The sequence below is a fragment of the Notamacropus eugenii genome, chromosome 1 (genome assembly GCF_028372415.1).
Source record: "Notamacropus eugenii isolate mMacEug1 chromosome 1, mMacEug1.pri_v2, whole genome shotgun sequence".
Classification (NCBI taxonomy): domain Eukaryota; kingdom Metazoa; phylum Chordata; class Mammalia; order Diprotodontia; family Macropodidae; genus Notamacropus; species Notamacropus eugenii.
In genome coordinates, this window is record NC_092872.1 from 78,429,367 (window position 1) to 78,454,709 (window position 25,343).

General features: G+C 47.9%; 1 protein-coding gene across 6 annotated transcripts in view; it reads right to left on the bottom strand.

Annotated features, from left to right (window-relative positions):
• Positions 1 to 244: 244 nt before the first annotated feature.
• LOC140502520 (transitional endoplasmic reticulum ATPase) overlaps positions 245 to 25,343 on the bottom strand; it is a 40,948-nt gene continuing 15,849 nt past the window's right edge. Inside the window, exons 5-29 of one of the 6 annotated variants that reach the window (XM_072606619.1) lie at positions 25,037 to 25,196; positions 24,610 to 24,740; positions 22,792 to 22,938; positions 22,358 to 22,509; positions 21,234 to 21,300; positions 20,461 to 20,804; positions 20,046 to 20,134; positions 19,651 to 19,830; positions 19,171 to 19,294; positions 12,348 to 12,459; positions 12,023 to 12,195; positions 10,614 to 10,756; positions 9,835 to 9,965; positions 9,071 to 9,202; positions 7,542 to 7,644; positions 6,474 to 6,607; positions 6,250 to 6,385; positions 5,857 to 5,969; positions 5,070 to 5,234; positions 4,863 to 4,985; positions 4,373 to 4,585; positions 3,861 to 4,169; positions 3,423 to 3,578; positions 1,287 to 1,441; positions 245 to 917 (exon numbers count right to left, since the gene is read on the bottom strand). In XM_072606619.1, coding sequence (XP_072462720.1) covers positions 812 to 917; positions 1,287 to 1,441; positions 3,423 to 3,578; positions 3,861 to 4,169; positions 4,373 to 4,585; positions 4,863 to 4,985; positions 5,070 to 5,234; positions 5,857 to 5,969; positions 6,250 to 6,385; positions 6,474 to 6,607; positions 7,542 to 7,644; positions 9,071 to 9,202; positions 9,835 to 9,965; positions 10,614 to 10,756; positions 12,023 to 12,195; positions 12,348 to 12,459; positions 19,171 to 19,294; positions 19,651 to 19,830; positions 20,046 to 20,134; positions 20,461 to 20,804; positions 21,234 to 21,300; positions 22,358 to 22,509; positions 22,792 to 22,938; positions 24,610 to 24,740; positions 25,037 to 25,196 — 3,798 coding nt within the window. In that variant the 3' untranslated portion in view covers positions 245 to 811. Of the gene's footprint in view, positions 918 to 1,286; positions 1,442 to 3,422; positions 3,579 to 3,860; positions 4,170 to 4,372; positions 4,586 to 4,862; positions 4,986 to 5,069; positions 5,235 to 5,856; positions 5,970 to 6,249; positions 6,386 to 6,473; positions 6,608 to 7,541; positions 7,645 to 9,070; positions 9,203 to 9,834; positions 9,966 to 10,613; positions 10,757 to 12,022; positions 12,196 to 12,347; positions 12,460 to 16,376; positions 16,675 to 18,410; positions 19,075 to 19,170; positions 19,295 to 19,650; positions 19,831 to 20,045; positions 20,135 to 20,460; positions 20,805 to 21,233; positions 21,301 to 22,357; positions 22,510 to 22,791; positions 22,939 to 24,609; positions 24,741 to 25,036; positions 25,197 to 25,343 lie in introns of those variants that run through there. The other 5 variants (XM_072606618.1, XM_072606620.1, XM_072606621.1 and 2 more) reach the window with 5 other exon arrangements.

Sequence of the window (25,343 nt, forward strand, 5' to 3'; positions counted from 1 at the left end):
AAACCAGTTCCTTCACACGGTTTAGACTGGGGAGAAATGATGACCGAATGAGTCATGGTTGTCCCTCCATCCCCAACCAACGAAATGAGAAGACAAAACAGCTCTGGAAAGAAGTTCTTCCCAAGTCTTGCCTGGGTTTGAGGCACTACCTTAGTACCCTCCCTCCCTACATGTATAAGCCAGGGGAAGATACCAGAAAGAGCTTCCAGGGGAAAGAAGGAGGAGCAGGGGCCAGGACTCAGGCTGTGTTTTGACCCAACGTTTATTGTCCTTTTACAACATGTTTTTGGTTTAGAAACTGCTTGTGATTAGTTAATTTATTTTTCCAACATTAACTCAAAAGCATGTAAAATAAAATGAACCTACTCACTATGTAAACACCCAGCAGCTGTGGCCCTTATCCTGGTGTGGACGGGGAAAGAAGGGACAGCATGGGCAGCATGGAGTGAAGTTCAGGCGCTTTTATTACTGCCGGGGGCTGGACGCTGGCTCCCTTGCTCACGCCCCACACAGGCCACCCCGCCCGCTGTACCCCACCCCAAACTACAACAGAAATGGCGCAGGCTCAAGGCCCCGAATTCCCTGTTGGTAATTCACTCTCCGCCTCCCAAATGAAAATCGCTTTTATTTTATCGCTTTTGTTTTGTATTTTTTGCAACAGAAACCCCCTGTCCAGAGTCTGACTGCAGCTTAACTGTTCGGACTGAGGAATGGAGCAGGCCCTGGGTGCCTCCAGTCCCTCTCAGGCAAGAACCTCCCTCCCCCAGGGACCGAGGCCAGGCCAGCTTGCTCCGTGGCCAGCCGCTGCCGCTTAGCCATACAGGTCATCGTCATTGTCTTCCGTGTACACGTTGCCTCCTGTGCCTCCTCCACTGCCCTGGCTGGGGCCAGCCCCGCCTTGGTTCCCTGAGGGGAATCTGCAGGCCAAAAGAGCTTCATTAGGACCTGGTCAGAGGCAGCCTCCTCCAACCCTAAGAGACTATCTAATCTGACCCATTTATTGATAGGACCGAGGGTAAATAGCTTGCCCAAGGTCACATGGAGAGGGAGAATTAGAAGCCTGATATGGGGTCCAGGCAAGTTCTGCCATGGGCCAGGTCCCTTCTACTGTACCTTCTTTCTCTGGCCACCCGCCCAGCATGACCAACTCCCAAGCAAACAGGTGCTATTCCATCTTTCTTTAGCCGGTCCATTTTCCCTTTTCCCTCCCAATGGTCTAGAATGTCTACAAGCCAACCCCCAAGTTCCTGTCTCGGATTTCACCTCACAAATCCCATCCCTCTTACCTGAAGCTGCCAAAGCCCCTGCTCTGCTGAAGGGTCTGGGCAAACATCTCATATTTCCGGATATCATTGTCACTGACAGAGCGGCGGGCAAAGCGCATGGCCTCTTCAAAGTGGTCCCGGCGGATCTCAGGGACTGGGTCATCCTCTTCTACCTCCTGCAGGGTTGAAAGAGGTGAGCAGGGGTTAAGGCCTATTAGGGTGTGCCAACCTCGGCTCTCCCTTTCTGCCCCCTTCTCCCTTAAAGAGCTCAGGGCAACTAGCACCTCACACCTGGTAACAGAGGTTAACCCAAGATAAGGCCCAGGATCCAGGTGGGTCCCACAGTCTTGCTGTGCTATACAAAGACACAGCATGAGGGGCTACTGAGAATCATGCCTAATGCTGTCTTTAAAATGGCCAAACACCCTCCAAATTCTCTGTAGTGATCCATTACATCAGATGGGTAAAACCTCCTGGGCAGCTATATAACCTTCATGATTTGCTCACCTACTTTGCAAAGTGTGTGTTGGGGGGTGGGGGTGTAGGTGTGTGGGTGTGGGTGGTCCAAAAGAGTGATTCCCCCAGTGTCCCACTCAGAGATTTGGTCTTCCCAATCCTGAGGTCACAGCACTCTTATCTACCATACAACAAGGATGCCTCTCAAAAATCTCTCTGCTGACTGGACAGAAGACAGAGACAAAAATAACTATAATTCATGGCAGAAGGTGGCAGAATAAAAAAAATGCTCTGAGAATTTAGGGGGAGGAAGCAATTCCTTACACTGCTGGGGACTGCATAGAGAAGCTGGCATCTGAGCAGTGATTTCAAGGCAGGATAAGACTAGGAAATGACAAGCAGTATGTTTTGGTTACAAGTCAAATAATTTAAGTCAAAGAATATTAAAGTTGGAAGGAACTTTACAAAAAGAACAGTATAACATGAAGTCAGGAAGTTACTGGATCCAGACTATGGAGGGTTTTAAATAATAGTTTAGAGTTTACTTGGTAGACGAGTTTTTCATTTTTGTTTTTCCAATATGGTCGGGCATGTGTAACAGAAAGATGACCTTGGCAATGGTGTAAAGGATAGATTAGAGTGAGGCAAGACTCAAGAAGAAAAAAACAAAAAGTGCTTTCAACTATCTAGGTGGTCACTGGAGTTTGAAGCAGGGTGGTGGGTAGTGGGAGAATAAAGAAGGGGATGGATTCGAAATACCACCAAAGAATCAAGACAACTTAGCAATTAACTGCATGTGGAGGGTGAAGGAGAATATAGAGTCAAAGATGACTTGGAGGTTTTGAGGTGGATGACTAGGGCAATGATGATGATGATGCTATAAATATAGGAAAATATATTCCTATATTTAGGGGTGTGAGGGGGTGGGGAAGATAAGCTGTTCAGTTCTGTTCACACTGAGTTCATGCAGAAGATATGTTACAATAGAGTTCGAGAATGAGTTCAGGATTAAAGATACAAATGTAGAAGTTATCAGAATAAGAGTGATAATTGAAATAAACTGAATGGCTAAAATACCCAAGGGACAGAAAGCAAAGTGGACAGATAAGGCCAGAGGAGGAGAAAAAAAGGGACTAACAGAGAGCCAAAAAGTCCAGTTTAAATGTGAGGAGGGGAGCTATATCCAGAAGGACATGTTCGTTTGTCAAGTACAACATCAAGGTCAAGGAAAAGGCAGAGTAAAAAAGCCACTGGGTTTGGTGATGAGACAGCTGATAGCTTTAAAAGCCATTTCAGTAAAAGCACTGGTGAAAGCCAGATTATAAAAAGCATTGAGGAACATGTGAATAATGAAGTTACAGCAGCAGTTTGGTGAAGGGCTAAAGACAGAACAATAGCTTGAAGGATATATAAAGGCAAGGATTTTTCTTTCAAGGATTAGTACTTTCCTTGGTAGTCAAATGGAGAAAATTAGTGTAAGAGAAGGAAGCTTGGAAGTGATGAGATCAAGGAGTTGGTACAATGGAACAAAGGAATACATGAAAACTTAAGGAGGCTTTCACTAGAGGAATAAGAGACTGCCTTGTCTCCCCATCAGAATGTAAACTCCTTGGTGGGAAAAGTCCTATAATATATATGCCTCAGGAGCACAGTACTGTTCCAGTGTTCCTTAAAGCCTGATGAAATGGGAAGAAGACTTACCATGGCAGAGGGGTTGGTCTGCCTTTCCCGCTCTCGTCGGATCTCACTCTCAATGGATTCACGGATAGCCAGTTTGCAAGCACGCTGGCAGATCTCTGTCAGGTCGGCCCCAGAGAAGCCGTTAGTCATCTTGGCCAGGAACTCTAAGTCTACATCCTGTACAAAGTCAGAAAGCAAATTCAGCACTCAGACCTGAAGTCCCAAACAGAAGGTCCTCCTTCCCCTGCTTCACCCTAATTCTTCCTTGTATAATGACCATCCCAGACCCTGAAACCAGAATTCACAAGAAATTTACAAGGGCTACCTAAGGAATACTCCAAACATGGTCTAAATATTTCTGTTGGTAAAACAATCTGGGAGGACCACTTTCTCACCACACCAGGCTGCTGTAGGAAAGAGACATGGTTGTCAACTTATCCCCCAATCCCTCTAACTCACCTTGGCAACAGGTGACTTTCTCAGGTTGGCCTTAAGAATTGCAACACGGGACTTCTCATCAGGCAGAGGTATGTAGATGAGCTGGTCCAAGCGTCCAGGCCTTAGAATTGCAGGGTCAATGATATCAGGCCGGTTGGTGGCACCAATGATGAACACGTTCTTCTTTGTGGACATACCGTCCATCTCTGTCAGGATCTGGTTGATGACTCTGTCAGCAGCACCTCCTCCATCTCCAATGTTGCCACCACGAGCCTTGGCAATTGAATCCAGTTCATCAAAGAACAGAACACAGGGGGCAGCTTGGCGGGCCTTCACAGAAGAATGATGTGCAGAGATATGAACCCTTGCATAGGCACTCACTCCTCCCTCCCAAAGACTCCTTCATTCCCACATCCAATGGCTTTGGTTAGATAATGCTGAGATGGTTTCATAATTCAGTTTGAACACACACCACCCAGTCAGTTTGGAAATCCATAGGGTAAGTAAGAGTCTTGATCCAACACAGGGCTTACCTTGTCAAATATCTCACGGACATTGGCCTCAGACTCGCCAAACCACATGGTGAGAAGTTCAGGACCCTTGATGGAGATGAAGTTTGCCTGGCATTCATTGGCGATAGCTTTGGCCAATAGGGTTTTTCCACAGCCAGGGGGTCCATAGAACAGGACACCCTTGGAAGGTGTCATACCAAACTTGAGGAACTTGTCTGGATGTTCCACAGGGTACTAGATGAAAAAAGAGCTCAGAGTCAGCCTTTAATATGAGGAATTGGGAAGAGAGATTAATCAATAAACACCTCCCCTTCTGGGAATAGAAAAGCCAAGTCACACACCCAGTTTGTTTCAAACCAACAGTCTCTCACATCCAGAAAACTCAGGTTCCATTCCAGGCATCCAAAAGTAGGCTCACTTGCTACCACAACCCCTGGAGAGTAGGTACTAGAAGCCTTACTCACCATTCTGCAGAACTCTGTACCACTCCTAAACTTCAAGACCCCCTCACCTGAACGAGCTCTTGAAGCTCCCGCTTGACATCCTCCAGACCACCAATGTCCTCCCAGGTCACCTGTGGCACCTCCACAACAGTCTCCCGAAGTGCTGAAGGATTGCTCTGGCTCAGGGCCCACTAGTGCAGGAGGAAAGAGCTGGAATAAGACTGTTAAAGGAACAGAAGGAGAAAGAAAGAAGGAATTATGAGGGGTACCCTTACCCGGAAGTCATCCATGGTGACAGCCAGAGAGTTCATGACTTCAGCATCAATGGTCTCATCCTCCAGGTCAATGAGGTCCATTTTCTTTCGAATGGCCTGCAGTGCTGCCTCTGAACAGAGGGCTGCCAGATCTGCACCTACATGTCCGTGGGTCTCATTGGCCACCTGTAGGCAAAAGGATTATGTGGTTAGAGTCCACCTCCATACCAGAAGTCCTCTTACTTCCTGATTGTGCAGCTACTGTTTGAAAAGAAGGCTGCTCTCACTCCATACATGCCAGGCCTCCTGGAATCTCTTGCTTATTTCCTTCTCCATAAGTTCCTCCTGCTATGATGTAGTCCCCTAGCCTTCACCTCTCAGGACACAAGGCACTAACAGATTTGCCTTCAGGATTTCAACTGTTCTATTCTCCAAGTCACAAGCTGCCCATTACTGCTCAGGGGACACTTTACACTTGTCAAACTCAAGGCTCTCAGTGACTGGGGCCTTGACACACATCAATGTTTCCCTTGCCACAGTCTTATTTTGACTGTTACCCACAACACACACCCATGCTGAGTAAACTTATTTCAAAATAACCTCAAAATTGCTTTTCTTTCCATACAAGTTCACTGAAGATCACAGTTTAGTTCCCAAAGTTCAGGCCTCTAGCTATATCTCTGGTCCAATAAGTGCTCCACTTCAACAATCTACTAGAGTCCAGCTCCAGAGTCACTGGGGCTCAGCAAACTCTCCCCTCATCCTTCTTGTAGATCCAGATCCCTCTGCTTACCCCCTAAGGTCTTACCTGTTCTAGGTCTACATCATCCGCCAGCTTCATGTTCTTGGTATGAATCTGCAAAATCTCCAAGCGTCCTGTGGCATCAGGAATTCCAATATCTACCTCCCTATCAAATCGACCTGTGGGGATGTATGTATACACAACTCAATCCTGGGCTCTGGTCACATGTGCCTGCCCCCTTCCCAATGGAAACGTGGGTAGAAGGGAGGGCGCCTATTGTTATGTGATCTGGGGAAGAAAATAAAAGGGGAGGAAAAGGGAAAGGGACCAGAAGTTCAGGAAAAGCAGTGGCAGGAATCTGTTACTACCCAGCGCAACATGCTAGATCTTAAGATCATACATATGATCCTATGATCACCTAGAGAAGAGCATTCATCAGAAATACCAAGGGATCATTACCAAACCGTCTAAGAGCTGGGTCAATGCTGTTGGGTCTGTTGGTTGCTGCCATAACGATCACATGCGCTCTCTGTTTCAAACCATCCATGAGAGTCAATAGTTGCGACACGATTCGACGTTCTACCTCTCCATGGGTCTGTCAAAGCACAAGGTCCCTGGTCAATATGGGCAAGCTTATACCCCAATTTCCTTCACCTGAGTCTTCTCTCCCTTAGAGTCCATACCTTCTCTCTCTTGGGAGCAATGGCATCCAGCTCATCAATGAAAATTATGGCAGGAGCATTCTTCTCTGCCTCTTCAAAAGCCTTCCTCAGGTTGCTCTCTGACTCACCAGCCAACTTGCTCATAATCTCAGGACCTGAAGAGATGCATCGTGCAAGCAAGGATGAGGTTGGTTTCTTCTCCCCAAAGAGAGGAAGCCACAGGATCTGTTCACTACCCTGGCCCAGGCTCTGTCACAACAACTGAGAAGCTCCTCCAGTCACTTCTGACAGACCCTAGGCTGGGCAAACAGTCAAGACCATGAAGGAAAGCCACACTGCTCATTTTTCCCTGCTATGAAAATGAGACGATGAGGATGCTACAAGAAGAGGAAGTTAAAGGAGACAAGTTGGTAACAACTGGCTTGCCAGAACATCTGCCTGAGAATTTGATGCAGTGGTCACTCCCTACATCAGGTTACTTTTCCTATGACCCCTCCCCTCCATCCTCAGAGGATGCAGGACCAAGTGGATGATGGAGTATTCATGGCCTCCCTGACCTTACCCAGGTACTCTCATCTGTCCCTAAAGAGCCAATTCAGCATTCCCATATAGCTAGGGCAGATAAGGAAATAATTCTAATTTACCTGCTGACTCCCCCCGCACCCCCCAAACTGTTATTTGTCCTCCTATTTCTTGAATTGTAATAGAAGACAATCCTGGAGGCAAGGACATACAAAACACAATTAAAAGAGCCCTTCAACGCATGCCTATAACCTACTAAAGCCATTTGCCTTCCCTGGTAGGGTGTGTATTTGAATTAAGTCACACCCTATCAGGAGAAGCAAATGCCCTATGTCCCGTACCCCCTTTCAGAACCAGTGGTTCTTACCTCGGTCTCAGGTTTAACTAAACTGAGGGGGAGGAGTCGAAGGAAAGAGAGTGAGTGAGTGAGGAGTGAGTGAGTGAGTGAGTGAGTGAGTGTGTGTGTGTGTGTGTGTGTGTGTGTGTGTGTGTGTGTGTGTACACATGATGAGGAGACATCACTAAGAGAAAGATCCAACTCATCTAAGAAAGAGCCAAGTAACTCACCATTGATCAGAAAGAAAAATGCTCCAGTCTCATTGGCCACAGCTCGAGCAATCAGGGTCTTCCCTGTGCCTGGAGGCCCATAAAGCAGGATGCCCCGAGGAGGCTGGGAACAGGCACAGAATAGGTTAAAAGGAGTTAAGCTAGCACCCACACTGGTTCTCTTCCCTCCCTCAACTCTATCTTTCAGAAGTTTAGCAAAGGCTCCTCATATTAGGGATGGGATGAAAAGCTTAAACCTGACAACAACAATGAGTCCTTAGTAGCAAAAGCAACAGTGTGACTCACTATTCAGCCCAGAGGAGTAAGTTGTTCACAGTGAAGGCACTGGAAGGGGAGAGAAGACAGGGAAAAGGTATCAAAAATTCTGGGGCATGAACTCAGAGGGTTCAGGAGCTAAGAAACCTTAAAAGTAAGACACAATACTTTGGAAAACTTTAGTCAAAGATTCCAGAAACTTCTGGAACCAAAAGGTGACCTCCTCCCCAGACTTCATGAAGGTGACCATATCAGGAAGAACAAATACCAGATCTTAGAGGTCTCTAAGGATGCAGGATCCAACTCTCCATCACTGTCCCGTAACCCCAACCCTTGATAAATTCTTCTAACCATCATCTCTATTAAGCCAAACCCATTAAAAAGGATCTTAGAGGCCACCTGATGCCTGCATTATCATCAAGATGAGAAAACCAAGACTCAAAGAGGTAACTTTGACTTGCCCATTGACCTAGTGTTTCCTTCTCCATGACATGAGACACAAGAGAGTAGCAGCTCAGTACTCCCTCACACAAACCGCTCACCCACCATAGTACAATCACTAAGTTGTACATGCATTCATTATTGAGTTATGTACTTCATGCAAGAAGCTGTGAGGAATATACAGATGAATGACACAGTTCCTAAGAGCTTTCAATCTAGTAATCCCAAACTTTTTCTTCTTCAGGCTAATCATCAACTTTAACCTAGATGATTTTCCCATTGCTGTACTTCTCTTTGACCCCTTTCTCTAAACCCATTCCAGTCCTTCCATGACCTGACTTGGATATAATATTCAAATTAGGGATTCACCTAAAGACTACTTCCTGGCCTCCACTCACCCCATTTCTTCTAAGTCAATATTATGTTAGGTTATTAATTAAAGTGTCAGTGTGGAATCAGACTCAGTTTGTACTCTGAACTCCAGGACTCACATCTACCTCTATCCAAGGCAATCTTTCCCAAAGTATAAACCTTGGGATCCTACCCCCATAATTACATGCTTATTTTTACACCCACTTTTCTAATGACCAAATTTATTTCTGTCTTCTGAAAGACTAGGAAAATCAGGCTAGTATCAGAACCTAAAATTTCCAGAAGCATATGTAACCAAGGCATTAATAAAATGACTGCAGACCAACCCTTCTATGGGATACTACTCACTATCCCCCTGCAATGTTTTTCACTCCCCCCTTACTTTTCATTCTTTCACAAAGTACAACTTGAAAAAGCTCTCTTCCTGGGCAGGGCCTTATCTGAAGGCAAAGGTCAAATACCTTTACACCAATGGCCTTGAAGAGGGCTGGATGTCTCAGTGGTAGCTCCACCATTTCCTTTATCTGAGCCAACTGTTTCCGGCAACCACCAATGTCATCATACCCCACTTCATTGAGGGATTCCTCTTCATCCTGGGTGAAATGAAGATGTTAGCAAGACCAAAGATTCAAATTCATCCAATGTCAGAATACATGGGGGTATAGATTATTTCAGAGAAAAGGAAGGCCTTGAGAAGAACAGATTTCCATAAGATATCCTGGTCCTGGATCCAAGAGATTCAAGGGAAATTTCCCCTAGAAAAATTCTCTAACACAGCTATTTCTACTGGCTGATGAAAACAATTCTATTGGAGCTTCACTTCAAGAGTTCTAAAGGTATTACTCCTGGAGAAGTTAAACTCACTGTGATCCGAGTATCTGTCCCCAAGTGTTTCTTCTCAAATTACCCTATCCAATTGTGTTCACTACAAGAAACCATCAGCCCCAAAGGCTACATTCTTCTGATTCTTGGCCCACACCAAAGCCCTTACTTCGATACCAGAGGTAAAACCAGGGAAAACTATCCTTATCTCAAGGAGCAGCTTAGCTTGGGCCCATACCTGAGGATGGAACTCTTTAGCCCCTCTAACTGCCACCATATCACTCCCAACCTAAGAACATTCTACTAACATGAATTCTCTACTCAACTTCCTCAGTACCCCACTCCAAACCATCCTACACACTCAAAAAAATTGATGAGCTTTCACCATAAGGGTACAGCTTACCTCTCGTTTGATGGGCTCCCCTTCACAATGGATCACTGTATCTGGAGCAACAATGCAGTAGGGGCTGGGATCTGTCTCCACCACTTTGAATTCCACAGCACGCATTCCACCACGGACAAGGAAGATGTCACCTGTAAGATCATTGTAGTATATAGTTACTGCAGGTAATAATAGTACATGGATAGTAAGCTAGAAAAGACCAAGTGTGAGTTCAACCACTAACACTGAGACCCAGAGCTCGGAAAGCACGTGGGTTCCCGTGTCCTGACACTTGGTTAAGGGACAGAACATTCATCTGGACTTAGAAAAACCTCTTTGCCACTTGGATACCCTGTACAGAAGAAGGAAGTCTTTCCAATAAATGATCAGTTTTTGCCATAGATGATTAACAGCCTAGACTTGAAACCAAACAAGGAAGAATAGCCAGTATTAGACTTTCACATAATACAGGCAGGAGGAACCATATACTCACTAGGAACCAGAATTAGGCAAACTGGCAAAAACCTTACCTAGGAAGGGTGTTGAGGGCCACCTGGAACCCAACCACCACCAAGGCCTAGCCTGACCTAAGAGAAATAAAAGAAGTAGCTTTCTCTCCTGGGGTACAGGATATTCCTATCTGAGTGGGGGCAGATAGGTGTGAGAAGTTAGAGAGGGAGGTCAGGAGTTAAGCATCTTCTAGAGGTCATGGATATCTGCACCAAATAACCCTACCTATAATCAAGGCACTGCTATGAAAATGGCTCTACTAGTTTTATTTCCTAAAACCCTTAACTTACCTTTCCGGATGGGTCGATAAGCTTCCAGGAAGTACGGCTTGAGGTACACCTCAAAGAGATTGCCGGTGATGCCTTCCACCGTGTCATCGATGGGCAGCACATGGATACGTTTGCCGTACTTCACATCTGGGCACGGCTGGATGCTGAGGACGACAAGCAGACTCCACGTTACCCACCACACTGCCGCCCCAAGCACTGGGTGTCGGAAAGGGCCTGGTACAGAGAGCTGATGGCAAGTGAAAGAGAAAAGGCAGGGACGGCTTTAGGTGAAGAGAGGTAGGAGAGTGGAATGGGAGGGAGGGTAGGAGAAAAGGCAGGAGCTGAAGCAAGACATCATACACCCAGGGCCCTGGACTCCGAGGGGAAGAGCGAATGCCAGAAATTCCAGATGGGAAGCAAGATTAAGGATAATGACTCTTACTGTCACTCAAGGGAAGCAATATGGGGAAAAAAGAGCAGCTCTTCAAAGGGAAATTGTTAACCTCCTATCCCACTTCCCCTTGATGTCTTTCATGGCCTCACTTAACAAGGAAGTTTGGACCAGGAGTGGGAAAGTGTAAATGAAAGAATAGTCAGTTAAACACGAGAAACAGAGCCCCAATAACAGTCATTATACACATGGATGCAAATATACCTCCACTCTATGTGTGTCTCAGAAGCATGCCTAACGGATCTCTTTAGCCCTAGTCTCCTAAGAAAAAGATTAGATGACACTCATAGCCAGGAGAAAGTAACTAAATACACCAAAATGAATTAATACAGAGAGTGAGAACCCTAGTGTAAAAGGCAATGTGAAGATTTCAACCAAGGATTGGACAGAGGAACCTGACTGGAACAGAAAGAAAAAGCAAAGGAAGGTCACTAGAGACCACTCAACCATGACCAGTACTACACAAGCCTCTTCCCTGTGACAGCTGGTTTTTTCTTAACTGATTTCCCTGGGGTCAAAGTCTGACATACACAGGCTCTCTCTTTTATTCATCATCACAAGATTCCTAAAATTCTTGGCTAATATCCTTCCCCTTAGTTCTCTACTACCCAGCATAAGAACACAGAACCCTCAGCACAAGCAGAGGCAGAGAGACACTGCAAGAAAAACTATTAGTCTGGGTCCCTAAGCAAAGTCACAAAGCCCTGGTTTTCTGTGAAATAGTGAGACATTCAATTTGAAGCCATGGTGTAGGAGAATTTACTGGAGCCAATCTCACACCTTTCACAATCATCAAAGTGGTTGCTGGGAACTTAGGGTACCTGAATCTTCCCTCCTCAACCTTGAATTGAAGCTTCAAGCTCCCTTCCATGGTAGAAAGGAATGTTTATGATAGGCTGACTTGTACCTATATAGTCCTACCCCACTGCCCAGATCTCTTTCAGGTCTCCCTCATTACAGGCCAAGGATCCTCACACACCTGATGACATCCCCCAGGCGCACTCGCAGGTTGTTTCGGACAACCCTGTTCATGCGAATCTTCTCATCTGAGCATGTGTCATCAGAAAGGACAATGCACACAGCTTCCCGTCTCTTTTTGCCTTTAAGCAACACTGTGTCACCTCGGAAGAGCTGCAATTCATCCATCTTGGCCTAGAAACAGCATGAGAATCACTGGTCAGTAGGTGGCAGCCCCAGTGAGTAAGCACTAGTCCAACTACCTGCAGCCCCTGTCCCTGCTGACCACTTTTCCCATTAATGCATGAAGTATGGCTGAATAAAACAGATCAGCAATATAAATTTACCTGAGACAGGGACACCACACTGTTGTCTTCATTAATAGCTTCATCAACAATTAACCTATTGGGGCGGTTCTTCTGCTTGAGAATAGCTGTTGATAAGTCATCTGCCTTTGAACTGGAAAAGGAAAATCAGTTAGACTCCAAGGCCACATCACTCTTACCAAAGGGCAGTAGTTTTCAAAGTATGTTCTGGAAACCCTAGGGGTTCCTGATAGCTTGTCAGGGAGGCTTTAAAGTCAAAATTATTTTCACACTACTAAGATGTTTTAATTTCTAATGCGGTAAATGCTGATAGCTATAACTCATATAAACAGAAGTTCTCTGGGGTGCTCAATACATTAGAGTACAGTCATAATAACAAGTTAGAAGAGACAAAGCCCATAAACTAAGCATGAACACTGACCTATGCAAAACCCATCACCACAAGTTTTCACAGTCAGTTTACTGTGGGTATATACAAGTGTTTTTGCCTCAAAGACAGAAAAAGAACATAAGAGACCTAGCCTCAAAGGTTAATAATGATACTGTTAGCTATGCACGCATTTGTTCACAGCACTGTTTAAATTGCTACGTAAGAGAAAAGTTCTTATAGATTTGGGTGGTCAAGTAGTATGGCACTGGTCTTATAAACCAAAGATTATGGGTTCCAACTCCATCCATTAAAACTTCTTTAAACCAGCAAATTTTGGGGAGGCAATGTATGGGATAGAGCACCAGACCTGGAATCAGAAATAATGGGTTTGATTCCTGCCTTTGGCAAGCCACATAACCCTTCTAACCCCAATTTCTGCATATGGAAAATTATGACCCTAGCTTCAATGACTTTTGAGATCCCTTCCAGTCCATTAGGTTCCAAACAGAAAAGTTTAAAGTAACAATTTCCCCCAGGTCTCAGAGAGGACCCTCTTTCAGGCCATCTAGGGCTTTAAACCCCTCAAAAAGATTCTCAATACCCCATAGTCTTCTACTGTCAGGACCCCATTTTAAGCCTTCCCTAATGACTTCTATCAGCAACTGTAATAACCAGTCCATGGACTATATAAATTAGCAAATTTGTGAAAAAATAAAACAACAGAATGGATTAAGTCTGAAGTGTCCAGAAAAAAAATTCACTCCAGATGCACAAAACCATCTTGGAAGTCAACAAAGTGCTACTAGGCAAAGAAGTTTCACAGGAAGTTGAGGTACAGGACATAGCTTAACAGAGCTAGTCAAATGTCAAGTGGTTGAAACTAAGAAATAAAGAAACAGGTGAATTTCTCCTTTTCATCTAGGCCTAAAAATCAAGACTGTCAAGGATAAACTAGCCACTCATTCTACATACTTCATAAAAATTCAAATCCTACCAAGCCCTGCTCCAGCACCAATCAGCTAAGCTTAGGGATACTGTTTGATTTAATTTGGACAGGACTTTGGGAAGGATTAACCAATTCCTTTTTGATCAAGACATAGAAAGATAACCTTAAGCCCAACTGATGAAGGAAAAAAAAAAGCTCTTACATCATAACTTACACGTCTGTTGGGCGATACTCTCAGATTTCTGCATTCTCGCTCACACACACACACACACACACACACACCCCTCAATAAAGCTGTAAGACTTTTGCTAATTCTTTCACATAAAACACAACTCTTGCAATGAGCACCCAACCCAACACTATTAGCAGAAAAACCCACCTATGCAACTAATGTGAATAATGTTCTTCTAAGTCAGAGAAGAGAATTATGATTATGCTGAAGGATCAGTATACCTACTGCCAAGCAGGATTTAAGTGCCAGCTCAGCAGGCACTGAACCCAACAGGGCCCTCTTCCCCAACCTGCCCCTCCCACAATAGGGACCAGAAGTCAACTGTCTCTAAGGTACAGCCATCTTGTTGCCTTACTAATGTAATTGGAGCAGTAGCATAAAATAAAGGGGCAAGGGGAATGAACATAACTTTTAAAAATGCAAAAAATGCCATTAGGGCAAGTTTGTGCTGTAAGTTACCAATAACCCTAAGATAAGACTGGCTTCCCCAAGGGCAGCCTGCCTCTCCCTCAGAATGAGGTCAAGTGGGCTGCTAGCCCCTAAAGGGATCCAAAGTCTATGGTCATCTAGTCCAATCCCCTTTTACAGATGAGGAGTCTAAAGCCTGGGGAAGCTAAATGACTTGCCCAAGGTTTCACAAGGAGTAAGCACTGGCAACATTTTGAACTCATGTCCTCTGACTCTAGAGCCACTGCTCTCTAACCTTTTACCACGCTGTGTCATCATCCACCAGCCTTAGCTTGACTCAGACCCTAACCAAAGTCATCCTGGGTCCCCACTCGGGGCTCTATGACTTCAGAGGACCAAAATGAAGTCTGAGATAAAAGCCACAAACATGAGGAGGGTTCTAAAGAGCAACATGATGATTTAAAAACCAAAGGTTTATCTGAAAAGTCAACAAGTTCTCCAGCATGATAAAATAAATGCTGAGGGGGTAGCCTTACAAAGGTATTTAACAGAGAATCACTACAGTAACTAAGCAGTACTACTAAACTACACCTTACTTCAGAGAGAAAGGGCAAAGAAGAGTAGAACTGCAGTAAACAGGGAAGTTACAGTAAAGCGCACTGGACTTGGGTCAGGAAAGCACAAATTTAAATTCTCAACTATTTTCTAGTGGATAAAAGGAGCATAATAATGGCATTTCCCCTTCCTAGGATTGTTGTGAAAATCAAATCAAATGTATATGTATATCACGTCAACATGTACCAATCGCATACTACGCGCAAAGCCCTGCACCGGGTGCTGGAGATGCCGAACAAGACGAAAAGGGCTTGGCAAACCTTAAAGGACTACGTGAATGCCAGGTAGTATTAAAACGTCCCCAACGCTGGAAAACTCCGATACACTTACTCTTGGAAGTGGCGAAGAAGGGCAGAGGACGAAGACTGCCTCTCAGCCCCGGGCGCTTACAATTTATTTTAAACCTCACATCCCTGACTCCGGGCTAAGAGGGGGTCACGGATGCCCAGGGAACGACGTTCTGGGCGGACTTCCTCACCATAGGGAACACTCCCACCAACAAAGCTGGCAGCTCGAGCCGTCCCCACCTCCGCCAACACCAGTGGCAGCCTCCATTCAAAGACTGGTAATAAATAGAAAGACTGAGACCGTGACGGACCGCGGGGAGAAGAGAAAGAAAGGAATAATACTTCCGCAGCTCCCAAGAAAAGGAAGCCAGATTCTCATCTGCATAACAAGAAGCGAGCAGGCCATTTAAAGGGGCCGGAGCGGTGCCCCACCCCAATCGATGGGCTCTCCCCGCCCCCTAAAAAGCGGCAAGTCCGGCTACGACCACGCATCCGGAAAGTGATTTTAGCACCAAGATGCCCCCCGCCTTCGCCGGCGGCGTGCCCCCCGCACCGGGCGTGCGCTCCCCAAAGGAGGTAATAACCTCGCCAGGCGGCCTCAGTAGCCGCCCCGGCACGGCCCACTTAATTTCCCCCAACGGGCCAGTCCTCACGTGGCCCGCCCCCCCACCCCCCCGGCCGGCGGCGCTGGGCCCGGCAGCGCACAAGCACCGGCCGGGGCCCCGAGGAACCACCTCCTCCAGCCGAGGAAAGCCCCGGCGCCCTCGCACACCTCCCCCTCCTCCCCTCCTCCTCCGTCCGCAATCGGCGCGGCTCCCCCAGAGGACGAGCGCAGGGCAGGTGTCCTGGGCCCAAAGCTCCCGGCAGGCGGCGGCGGCCCGAGGGCCGCACTAGGCCCAGTGGGGCCGGGCCCCTTCCTCCGCCCACTGCTCCCGCGGGAGCCGCCGGGGCCTGCATGACACAGCAGGATCGGGATCTGGCCCGGGCCGGGGCTCCCAGCGTCGCGTGCCCGCCGGGCCGGGCTCGAGGACGCGCGCTGGAGAGAGGCGGCCCGCCTGGCCTGCGGCCCATCCCCAGCGAGAACCGCGAGGGGGGCAGGGGCCTACCCGGCTCGGCTGCCCGCCCGAGGCCCGGGGCCCGGGGCCCATGCGCGCCCCCGCGGGGGGAGGGGACGAGCAGGGGAGACACTTACTCGGCTCCCGAGGCCATGGCGCGCGCCTGTCTCCCGGCCGGCGGCGCGCGGGTAACGGCTACGAGGGGCTGGCGGCGGGCGGCTGGGCCCGGTGGGGCTCGGCTCTCCCAGGCGGACGGTAGCGGTTCCTCCGGGTGGGCTCCCTCTCGCTCTTCCCACAGAGGCGGCGGTGGGGAGGGCGGGTGGCTCGGGCTCCGGTTTCGGGAGAAGGAAGCGCTGGCGACTACGGCGGCGGCTGCGGGCGCTTCAGGGAGACTGAGCCGAGAAGAGCCGAATCATCGGAAGGGGAGAAGCACGCGGCACAGCCAATCAGCGCCCGCGCTGCTGGCCCCCTCCCTCCCCTCCGTTCCTCTCCCCGGCAACCCGCCACGATCGGCCAATCAGAAAATTCATTCGTAGATCCGCGCCCGCCCCTGGGGTGCAACACGCCTGGTAACGCAATGGTCATTGGCCACGGCGCTACGCTTCCTCGGCGTACTAGGAAGCGCAGCCAATTAACAGGAAGGACGACGTCAGATGGACAGGCGATAGGAGGGAGCTTGCTTTCTCTGTAGTGTACTCTCCCACTTGGCCCCAGTTCATTGGCTCCGAGGGTTAGCGCTCCAGGGTTTCCCAGCCGACGTTAGCACAATGGCCTGGGTCCTCTTGCCTACCCTATTCCGCTTATCGACCCACACTCCAACCCATTTTATTCCTGTCACCCATCGCAATCCCCACCTGCTTTCCAGGCATCTCTAAATCGTACCAGTCTAACTGCCTTCGCTTTCCCTGGAAGATTCCCCACCACCCTCTAACCCTGAGCCCTAATCTTCTGTCCTATCATTCCAATCCGATTTTGTCCAAAAACCAGTCACTTCAGGCCTCTCACTGACCTCATTGCTATAGGCTGTCACCCAGAAGCCCACGTACCCTTTAACCCTTGCGTCACTCAAACCCTGACCTGTCCCTGAGTCCCCTGACCCCACGGCTCTGCCTCAGACTTCAGAATCTCTCCCTCCACCTCCCCTCACTGCCCCACCCCCCATGCTGTGTGCACTTTCCTTTGGTTTAATTAGGTCATCTTCTCACTCCCCAGCCCAAATATTTCTCGAGAATAGCCCAAAACTACATATCCCAGCATACACCGCATGCCCCTTACTCCTCCATAACACTGCATGCTGGGACTTGCAGTTCTTGACCCCAAAACTAAAGTCACCTTTGAACCTAGGCCCTGACACTACTCCTGTCCCAAGAATGGGGGAGGGGAAGGTAGCCCTTCTAAAGCACCAGCCCGCTGCCATGACTTCACCACCTGAATTTTCTCCTTTCTCTCTCATTCATCCTCCTTTTCATAATTTCTTCTCCCTGGAAATCCCCAAGTAACTCTTGCTTTCAGTTCTAGACTGGCTTTCTCCCAGACCTGACTGCTGCAGACTGATTTTAAGGAAGTACGGTGAAATAGAAAGGGTGCTAGATCTGGAGTCTGGAGACACGGGTCAGAATTTTACCAGCTGCGTGGTTCAGCTTCTTCACCAATAAAGGAGATACCACACAGCTGCCTCACAAGGTTGTGAGGAAGCGCTGTGCAAGCCTCTAAACATTACATAGATGTCAACTGCGACTACTGCTGGCCACTGGGTTTCCCTGTATTCTGCTTGGTCTTCTCCGTTAGACTGGTTCATTTTGGAGGACAGGGATCATGTTCCCTTTTTATATACTGCCCTAAGGTCTAACTCAGGGCTCTTAAGAAAAGAGACAGGTCAGAGTGGCATAAAGACCAAACTTCAACCTGTAGGGGTTTTTTTTGGTCTTTGTTTTTCTGATACTATCTTCACTGAAGAATAGAAAGGAAAAACCATGACCTCACAGTCATCACTGACCTTTCAGGAAAGCCCAAATTCCTCTCTCTCACACAGCCAATTTATCCTGGGTAGCTTATTCGTTCATATTTGTCTGCATGCTCATGTCTTTCACGTTCCTGTGGGCTCCTTGAGAGCAGGGACTGTCTTTACATTGTGTGTGTATCCCCAACACAGCACAGTGCCAGGCACATAGTACTCACTTAATAAATATTTTATTTAGTGACTGACTGATCACCACCACAACACACAAATGCTCAAGTGTTACTACTCAAGAGGTAAGTGAAGGAAGAAATCCGATAAGGATAGGGGAAATCTCCTCCAAGAAAGAATCCCTTGGAGAGTAGGGGACTGTCTTCCCAGTGTGGCCCAGTGTCCAGAGACAAGCACTTACATGCCAGAGGTAAAGAATAGGGACAGACAGACCAATGGAAGATTTTACTGGAAAAAAGGAAAGGGAGTAACAGGTACCAAAAAAATACAGTGATAAGAAGACTGACATCTAGAAAGATGGGAAGGGGACAGAGTGATCCCTGAGACTCATCTCTTTATCCCTATGCTCCCCTCCACTTTGAGTGTTGAAGGAGAATGACCAAGAAGATCAGCCAAGAGACCAGGGACATGTCTTTCCCCAGCCTTATTGAAGTCCCAGCCCTAGGCCACTCCTCCTAGCCCTAGCCACTCCTCTAGGCTAAACTAGAAGACAGGCCCAAACAGAGAAGATCTCTGGGAAGCCAGGATCAAATGACCATTAAGGTCATGTGGACCTCTGCAGTGATTTCCGAAGCTCTTGCAAGAGGGACTCCTGCTCAGTGATTCGAATCCGGCTCATACAGAATTCTAAATACAGAGGGAGAAGACTGGAGAGAAGGAGAGGAGCATCAGAGAGGAACAAAGGCAAGATGGCTCCCTCTGGGTCCACCCCCACAAGCCCACCTACCAGCCCTCAGTCTCACCCCTCAGAGTCATCCTGTTGCTGGTCATCCTCGGCCTCTAGCCTCTGATAGATTGCAATGGCCTCTTCCCTCCGCTCTAGCCTCCACAGGACATGCAGCAGATGTAAGGAAGCATTTCGGTCACCTGCGTCACCCCCCCAATCTTCATTAGTTTTTAAAAAATTCCCCACAAGAGACTTCCCCCATTATATATCACAGAACCCCCCAGAAGTTTCCACCAGCCTGCCCACAATAGATATAAGAGCACACCAGTCCTACACACAAGCTGGCAAAAGAGAGAAACATATCCACAACACACATGTATCTGTGATCACACCTGCAATGCCCACCTTGGCACTGTCCATGTGTCTGTGTAAATAAATATACATTTCATATGCCAGCATACATACTCTACGTGCAAAAATTGGGCACTACTATACATCCCTCCGGACATACCTATACACACACACCTCTCCATGAGACCATGCCACCCATCCATACCTGGGAAAACCTGTACACCAAGGAGGAAATCCTGTAGAGCCCGGGCATCCTGGCCTCCTGCTACCCATTCCAGCCCTCGGCAAATTAATGTCACCGCTTTCAGCCTCTGAAGAACCTTCACAGGTGGGTGGATCTCGAAAAGGAGCTCATCTTCACTGCTGGAGATAACATCTACCCTCCCTGACAAACAAGTCAGGAACTTGCCTCACAGCCAGAAAGTTCTCAGGCAGCTCAACATCCATACCCTGTCTCTCTGGAGCCCTGTTCCCAGTTCATCTATGTCTACCCATCTTAGCAAAGCCTCTCTCTGGAGAACACCCCAAGCCCTCTACAGTATCAGAAGCCACAGGAAACCCAAAGGTAGTGGGAAAGAAGAACTAGAAATTGGGGCTCACCTCCACTGGAACCTTGATCTATATCTCCACCTGCATCTTGATCCACAACCCTGTTCAGAGGCTGCACTCGGAAGAGTAACTCAAGGCACCTAAAAGGGACGAGATAATGTGGGTCATGGATGCCTGTGGCAGTTCAGTGAAAGTTGGTGAACCTCTTCTCAGAATGTTTTTAATTGAAGGAAATGCTAATTTTCAAGTAGAGTTTAATGAAAATAAAGATGTATTTCCCCCCCCTCCCAAGTTTATGGAACCCTGAAATCTATCCATGGACACAGATTCAGAACTTCTGCTCTACGAAGGAGACAGCATATGGGGCCAGACTTTTCTACCCAGAGTCCCAAGAATCCCATGTTAGTAAAAAGTCCCACCCTGCCACTTCCATTCCCACCTACTATACACTGTATTCTCCTCTCACCTACTAAACTCCTCCAGGGCTTTCCTCCGGTCTCCCAGCCCAGCATGGGCCTGACCCTGAAGTAGGTGGGCAACTGAGGCCCACAACAGGCAGAACAGATGCTCTGAGGGATTCTCAGAGAGAGGTGGGACTGAGGATAGAGCAGACCTGAGGCTAGGCTCCCCTTGACCCAGCTGCAGTTTCTGGGGGACCAAAAGTGCTATCCGGCTAAGGAGTTCTTCACACACAGTCAATGAATCTTGGAATCTGCCCACAATAATCAGTGCTGCTGCCGTCTCCAAGAAGATCTCAGGTACACGAGGAGCTTGAGAACCACCAGACAGGAACACAGAACCCTGCGTACCCTGAAGAGATATCACCACCATTTGTGACACTTCTCTGATATTGTCCATACTCTTTCCTCAGACCCAGGCCTTGTGGACTGAGGAGCAAAGGTCTAGAGATTCATAGTTCCCTTCCTAGCCTTTAAGGGACTCCTCCTTCTAAGCTCTTCTCAACATTCCCCTCCAGGAAGCTTTCCCAGACTCAGCCTACCTCAGCCTTGTAGCACTTAGCACAGTGCCTGGTTAGCACATCCAGTGCTTAAGCATAGTGTCTGACACATAGTAGGTACTTTATCCCCAGACCCTGTACAGTGCCCCACATGGAGTAGGCTAATTGGTTAAGAGATCATTCACTTCATGAGAGGAAGATGGAGCTATTCTACTATGATCCAGATGGAAAACAGGCATATAGCTCTTTTCTATCATTCCAGCCCAGCCCACCACACACACCTGTGACACTGATCCATCCAGCAGTAAGGCCAGCAGGTCCAGGTATTGCTCCACAGCCTCCTCACTCCTAAGGATCCATAGCATGGTGACCCTCTGCCCCCTCTCTCCCACGGCTCTGTCCTTCCCACTACCCTCCCAGGCAGGAATGATCCTGACCACCCATGTCCCAGTGACTGCTGTTATCTACTATATGGATTTTTCAGGACCATGACTTCCCTTCTTTCCTCCCCCAGACACCATTTCTGAGTCATGGCCCTGCACTGGAAGAAGGCATGCTCACATTTTGTTTCTTGGCGTTTAATTATTCAATGGTTAGCAAGAAAAACAAAGTTTGGGGGGAATGGGGAGAAGAGAGAAGGAAACAAGCATTTACTAAATGCCTACTATGTGCTAGGCACTATGCCAAGTACTTTACAAATACTACCTCATTTAGTACTGACCAAAACCCTGGGAGGAAGGTGCTATCACTATTCCCATTTTACAGCTAAGGGAACTGAGGCAGACAGAGGTTAACTGGCTTGCCCAGGATCATTCAGCTGGAGTCTAAGATTGGATTCTAACTCAGATCCTCCTTCCTAACTCCAGGCCCAGTGCTCTACCCACTGTGCCGCCCACAATTAGAGCTAGGGGAGGGAGAGAGGTCTATCATCTTCTGTTCAAGTTGAGATATACGTGGTGTCTGCATCTCTAACCACCTTACACCGGAGAAATGGGGCAGGATCACAGGATAATGAAGTGAGAAGGCAGAACTGGGGGCAGGCTGAGGACAGGGGCCAGGAAGAAAAGATGCTGGAGGAAGGGTATTTAGAGGCAGTCTCTCATAGAATAAAAGCTCTTGGGTAGACTTGGGGTGCTTGCTCCAGTTCCATCACTAATTTGCTGTTTTTGACCTTGAACAAATCAGCTTTTTCTGATGCTGTTTCCCCACCTGCAAAATAAGGGGGTTGGACCAAACAGCTTTGAATTCCATTTATCTTTGTACCTCCAGCACCGAGCACAGTGCCTGACCCTACAGCTATCATCACTGCACCAGTGTGTGCTGACTGATGTTACCTCTAATAGTCTATGGTCCAATAGGATCAATGGAGCTAGAGACAAGGAGAAGAAAAGGGATACACCAATACCTGCCTGTCTGGAGACATCTGCTTGCCAGCAGGTGTTTGGCCTGGCTCTGGGTCCCACAGTAAAGAGAGGAGGCAGGACTGGGTGGAGTGATCAGAAGTTCTACCCCAATAGGGAATAAGGGTGGCCTGGGGCTGTGAGGAATACTCAAAACCTGTGAGAAACAGTAGATGGTAAAGAAGGGCCTGACCCTACCTACCCATCCCATGGAATGGGATTGCATTCCTGTCTTTCTCCCAAGGATGCTGTTCCCTGCTATGGAGCTAGGAGCTATAGGGCTTCCTCTCTTCCTACTGAAGCCTTGCCTCCCTCCAGCACCCAAATGCCCAGGCTCCCTGCCCTGAGGGCAAATGAGAGAGACTGTCCAGGCTGAGTGGGGCAAAGGGGAGCCCCAGATCCAGAGCACCAGGCTGGACTCCCAAACCCACAAGCACACCTCTACCAGTAGCTTTAAGCTGTCCAGTTCAGCTGTGGTGTGGCCAAGCTGTCGATAGAGTTGGGCAGCCTCTAGGAGAGGAGGCCCTTGGCCCGGGCCTGCTTTTAGAGCCTCAAGAAGATGCAGGAGTGCCCTCTGTGGATGGCCCTGGGACAGAGAAGGAGAAAGGTAGGAAAAAGACATGAAAACAAGATCCCAGGTCACTTGCTGAATCCCCTCTTTCATGAATCCTAGCCTACCCAGAAAACCTTCCTACTCCATGGAGCCCCTACACCGAAATATATGGGTCCCTGCAGAATCTCAGCAGAAAAATACCTGAGGCCACTTTGCCCACCCAATCTAAAACTGAACAAAGATCCCCCTCCATAACATACCCAGCACAGGGTCATTCAGGGTTAGTTTGAACACTTCCAGTGATGGGGGACTCACTACCCCCTGAAGCAGCCCATCCCACTTTTGGACCACTGTAACTGAGATGAGGTTTTTTCTTCCATTCAAGTCTAAATCTACTTCTGCAACTTCCACCAAGTATTTCTAATTCTGCCTTCCAGGAAACACAGAACAACTCTATTTCCTCTTCCAAATGACCACTCTTCAGTATCTGAAGGCAGCTGTCATGTCACACATAAGTCCTCTCTCCTCTAGGCTCCACATGCTCAGATCCTTCAGCCTCTCCTTAGACACTCTCCATCCCCCAGCTGCCCTCCTCGGGATATTATATCCTCTGGGTATTTCTAGTTTATCCACGTCCTTCCTAAAATGTGGCCGTCAGAACTCCACATGGCACCCCAGATGCCAGGGATGTGGCATTGCCTCCAAGGCCTCACTGTCATGCATCTCTCACTGTGCTCTAACACTGGCATCTCCTCTTTATCAACGTCTTTTCACATGGGCGAGTTGTTCTGAGCAAACAATTCAATGGACGTCTGCTAAACGCCCAGGGGCTGTCTGCCTAAAACAGGGATAGTGCTAGCACCTGTCCCACAGAGTGGTTGTGTTTTGTTTTGTTTCCTAAACAAGCAGACATACAAGTACAGAATGTACATGAAGTAGTATGATAGTTTCAAAAGCTGACGTTAACAACTGGGCACAGTCAGGAAAGGGCTCCTGCAGGCGGAGGCACCTGAGTTGTGCTCAGAGGAGGCCCCAGAGTCCACAGCGTGAAGGGGAGGAGGCAAAAGCTGAGCTGCGTGGGAGATCTACAAGGCCAGCTTGCCTGCAAGTTCAAGTGTGTCAAGGGGTACGGTAAGACTGGAAAGATCCAAGGAAGGAGCCCTTTCAAACCATTGTCCAGTCATGTCTTCTCCACCTTGTACTTATAGACACATGGACTCTTTAGACCCAAGTGTCAACATTACATTTCATTACGTTAAATTTGGCCCTAGCCTATCTGGATTTAACTGAATCTTGACTGTCACCCAGTGTGGCAGGTATCTATCCCTTCCAGCTTTGTTTCATCTGCTAAGTGTGCCACTTGAACCCAGGTTATTGTGATAAAAATGTTAAAGAACACAGAGCCAAGCACAGATCCTTGGGCCATTCCATATTTAAACATCAAACTATTAATTACTCCTCTTGGAGTCTGGCCATTCAACAAGTCCTGAATTCACCTATCATCTTCTATTGTCTAATCCATATCATTCCACCTTTTGCAAAACGACAGCTTAAGAGACTGACAAATACCTTTTAAAAAATCTAAGTATATCTGCAGCATTACCCCGTCTAGTAGGAAATGAGATCAGTCCGATGACCCCCAGTGTCACATGAAGCTCAGCCTCCTCTCCCCGCAATGGAGGGCCTTTACCATTTTCCCATTACCATTTTCCGAAGGCAAGCTCCCAAAGCTGTGTGGACTTGAGCCAGCACAGGACGGGGACACAGGCTGAATGCTGCTTTCTGCAGGTTGCTCAAGGCTAATGGCAAGTTCCCCACATGAAGCTCTTGAAGACCTGGGAAGTATCAGGAGGGAGATCTGTTGAAAGGGGCTGGCACTGGGGGTGGGAGGTGAGGCTGAACCCTTGGGGTCTAGGTTAGAATAATATTCATACATGAAAACCTACGAAGAAGAAAGGGAAGGGAAATGAAAAACGGGGAAGTTAATTGCAAAAGAGACTGAGACCTCCACATAGGTGAGGGGCATATGCTTGGCAAGAAAGGGGAATATGCTCTACGAGAGGAACTCCTTGGGGCTAGAAGAATATGTAACTCATTTCCCTTTATGTCTTGGGGCTGGCTCTCTGCTCACCTTGGTGGAATGCAGCTGCTGTAAGAAGGACATCCCTCAGACTCCTGGCATCCTGCAGGGTCATTGGAGCATCCACCTCTTCAGCAGGAGGGTCCCACACACTTAGCAGTGACAGCAGGTCCTCAGTAAGTCCAGGGAGAGGAACCCCACTCTCTTTGCACTTGTTTGGTAAGAAACTGGGGTCAGAGACCCCAAAAGGCCCAGAAATCCAACCAACTCTCTCCCAGAGAACCCCTACCATTGAGCCACAGGGGGAACTCTCTTCTGCCCTTCCTCTCCTTTCACTAACCCAGCCTCACTCCAATCG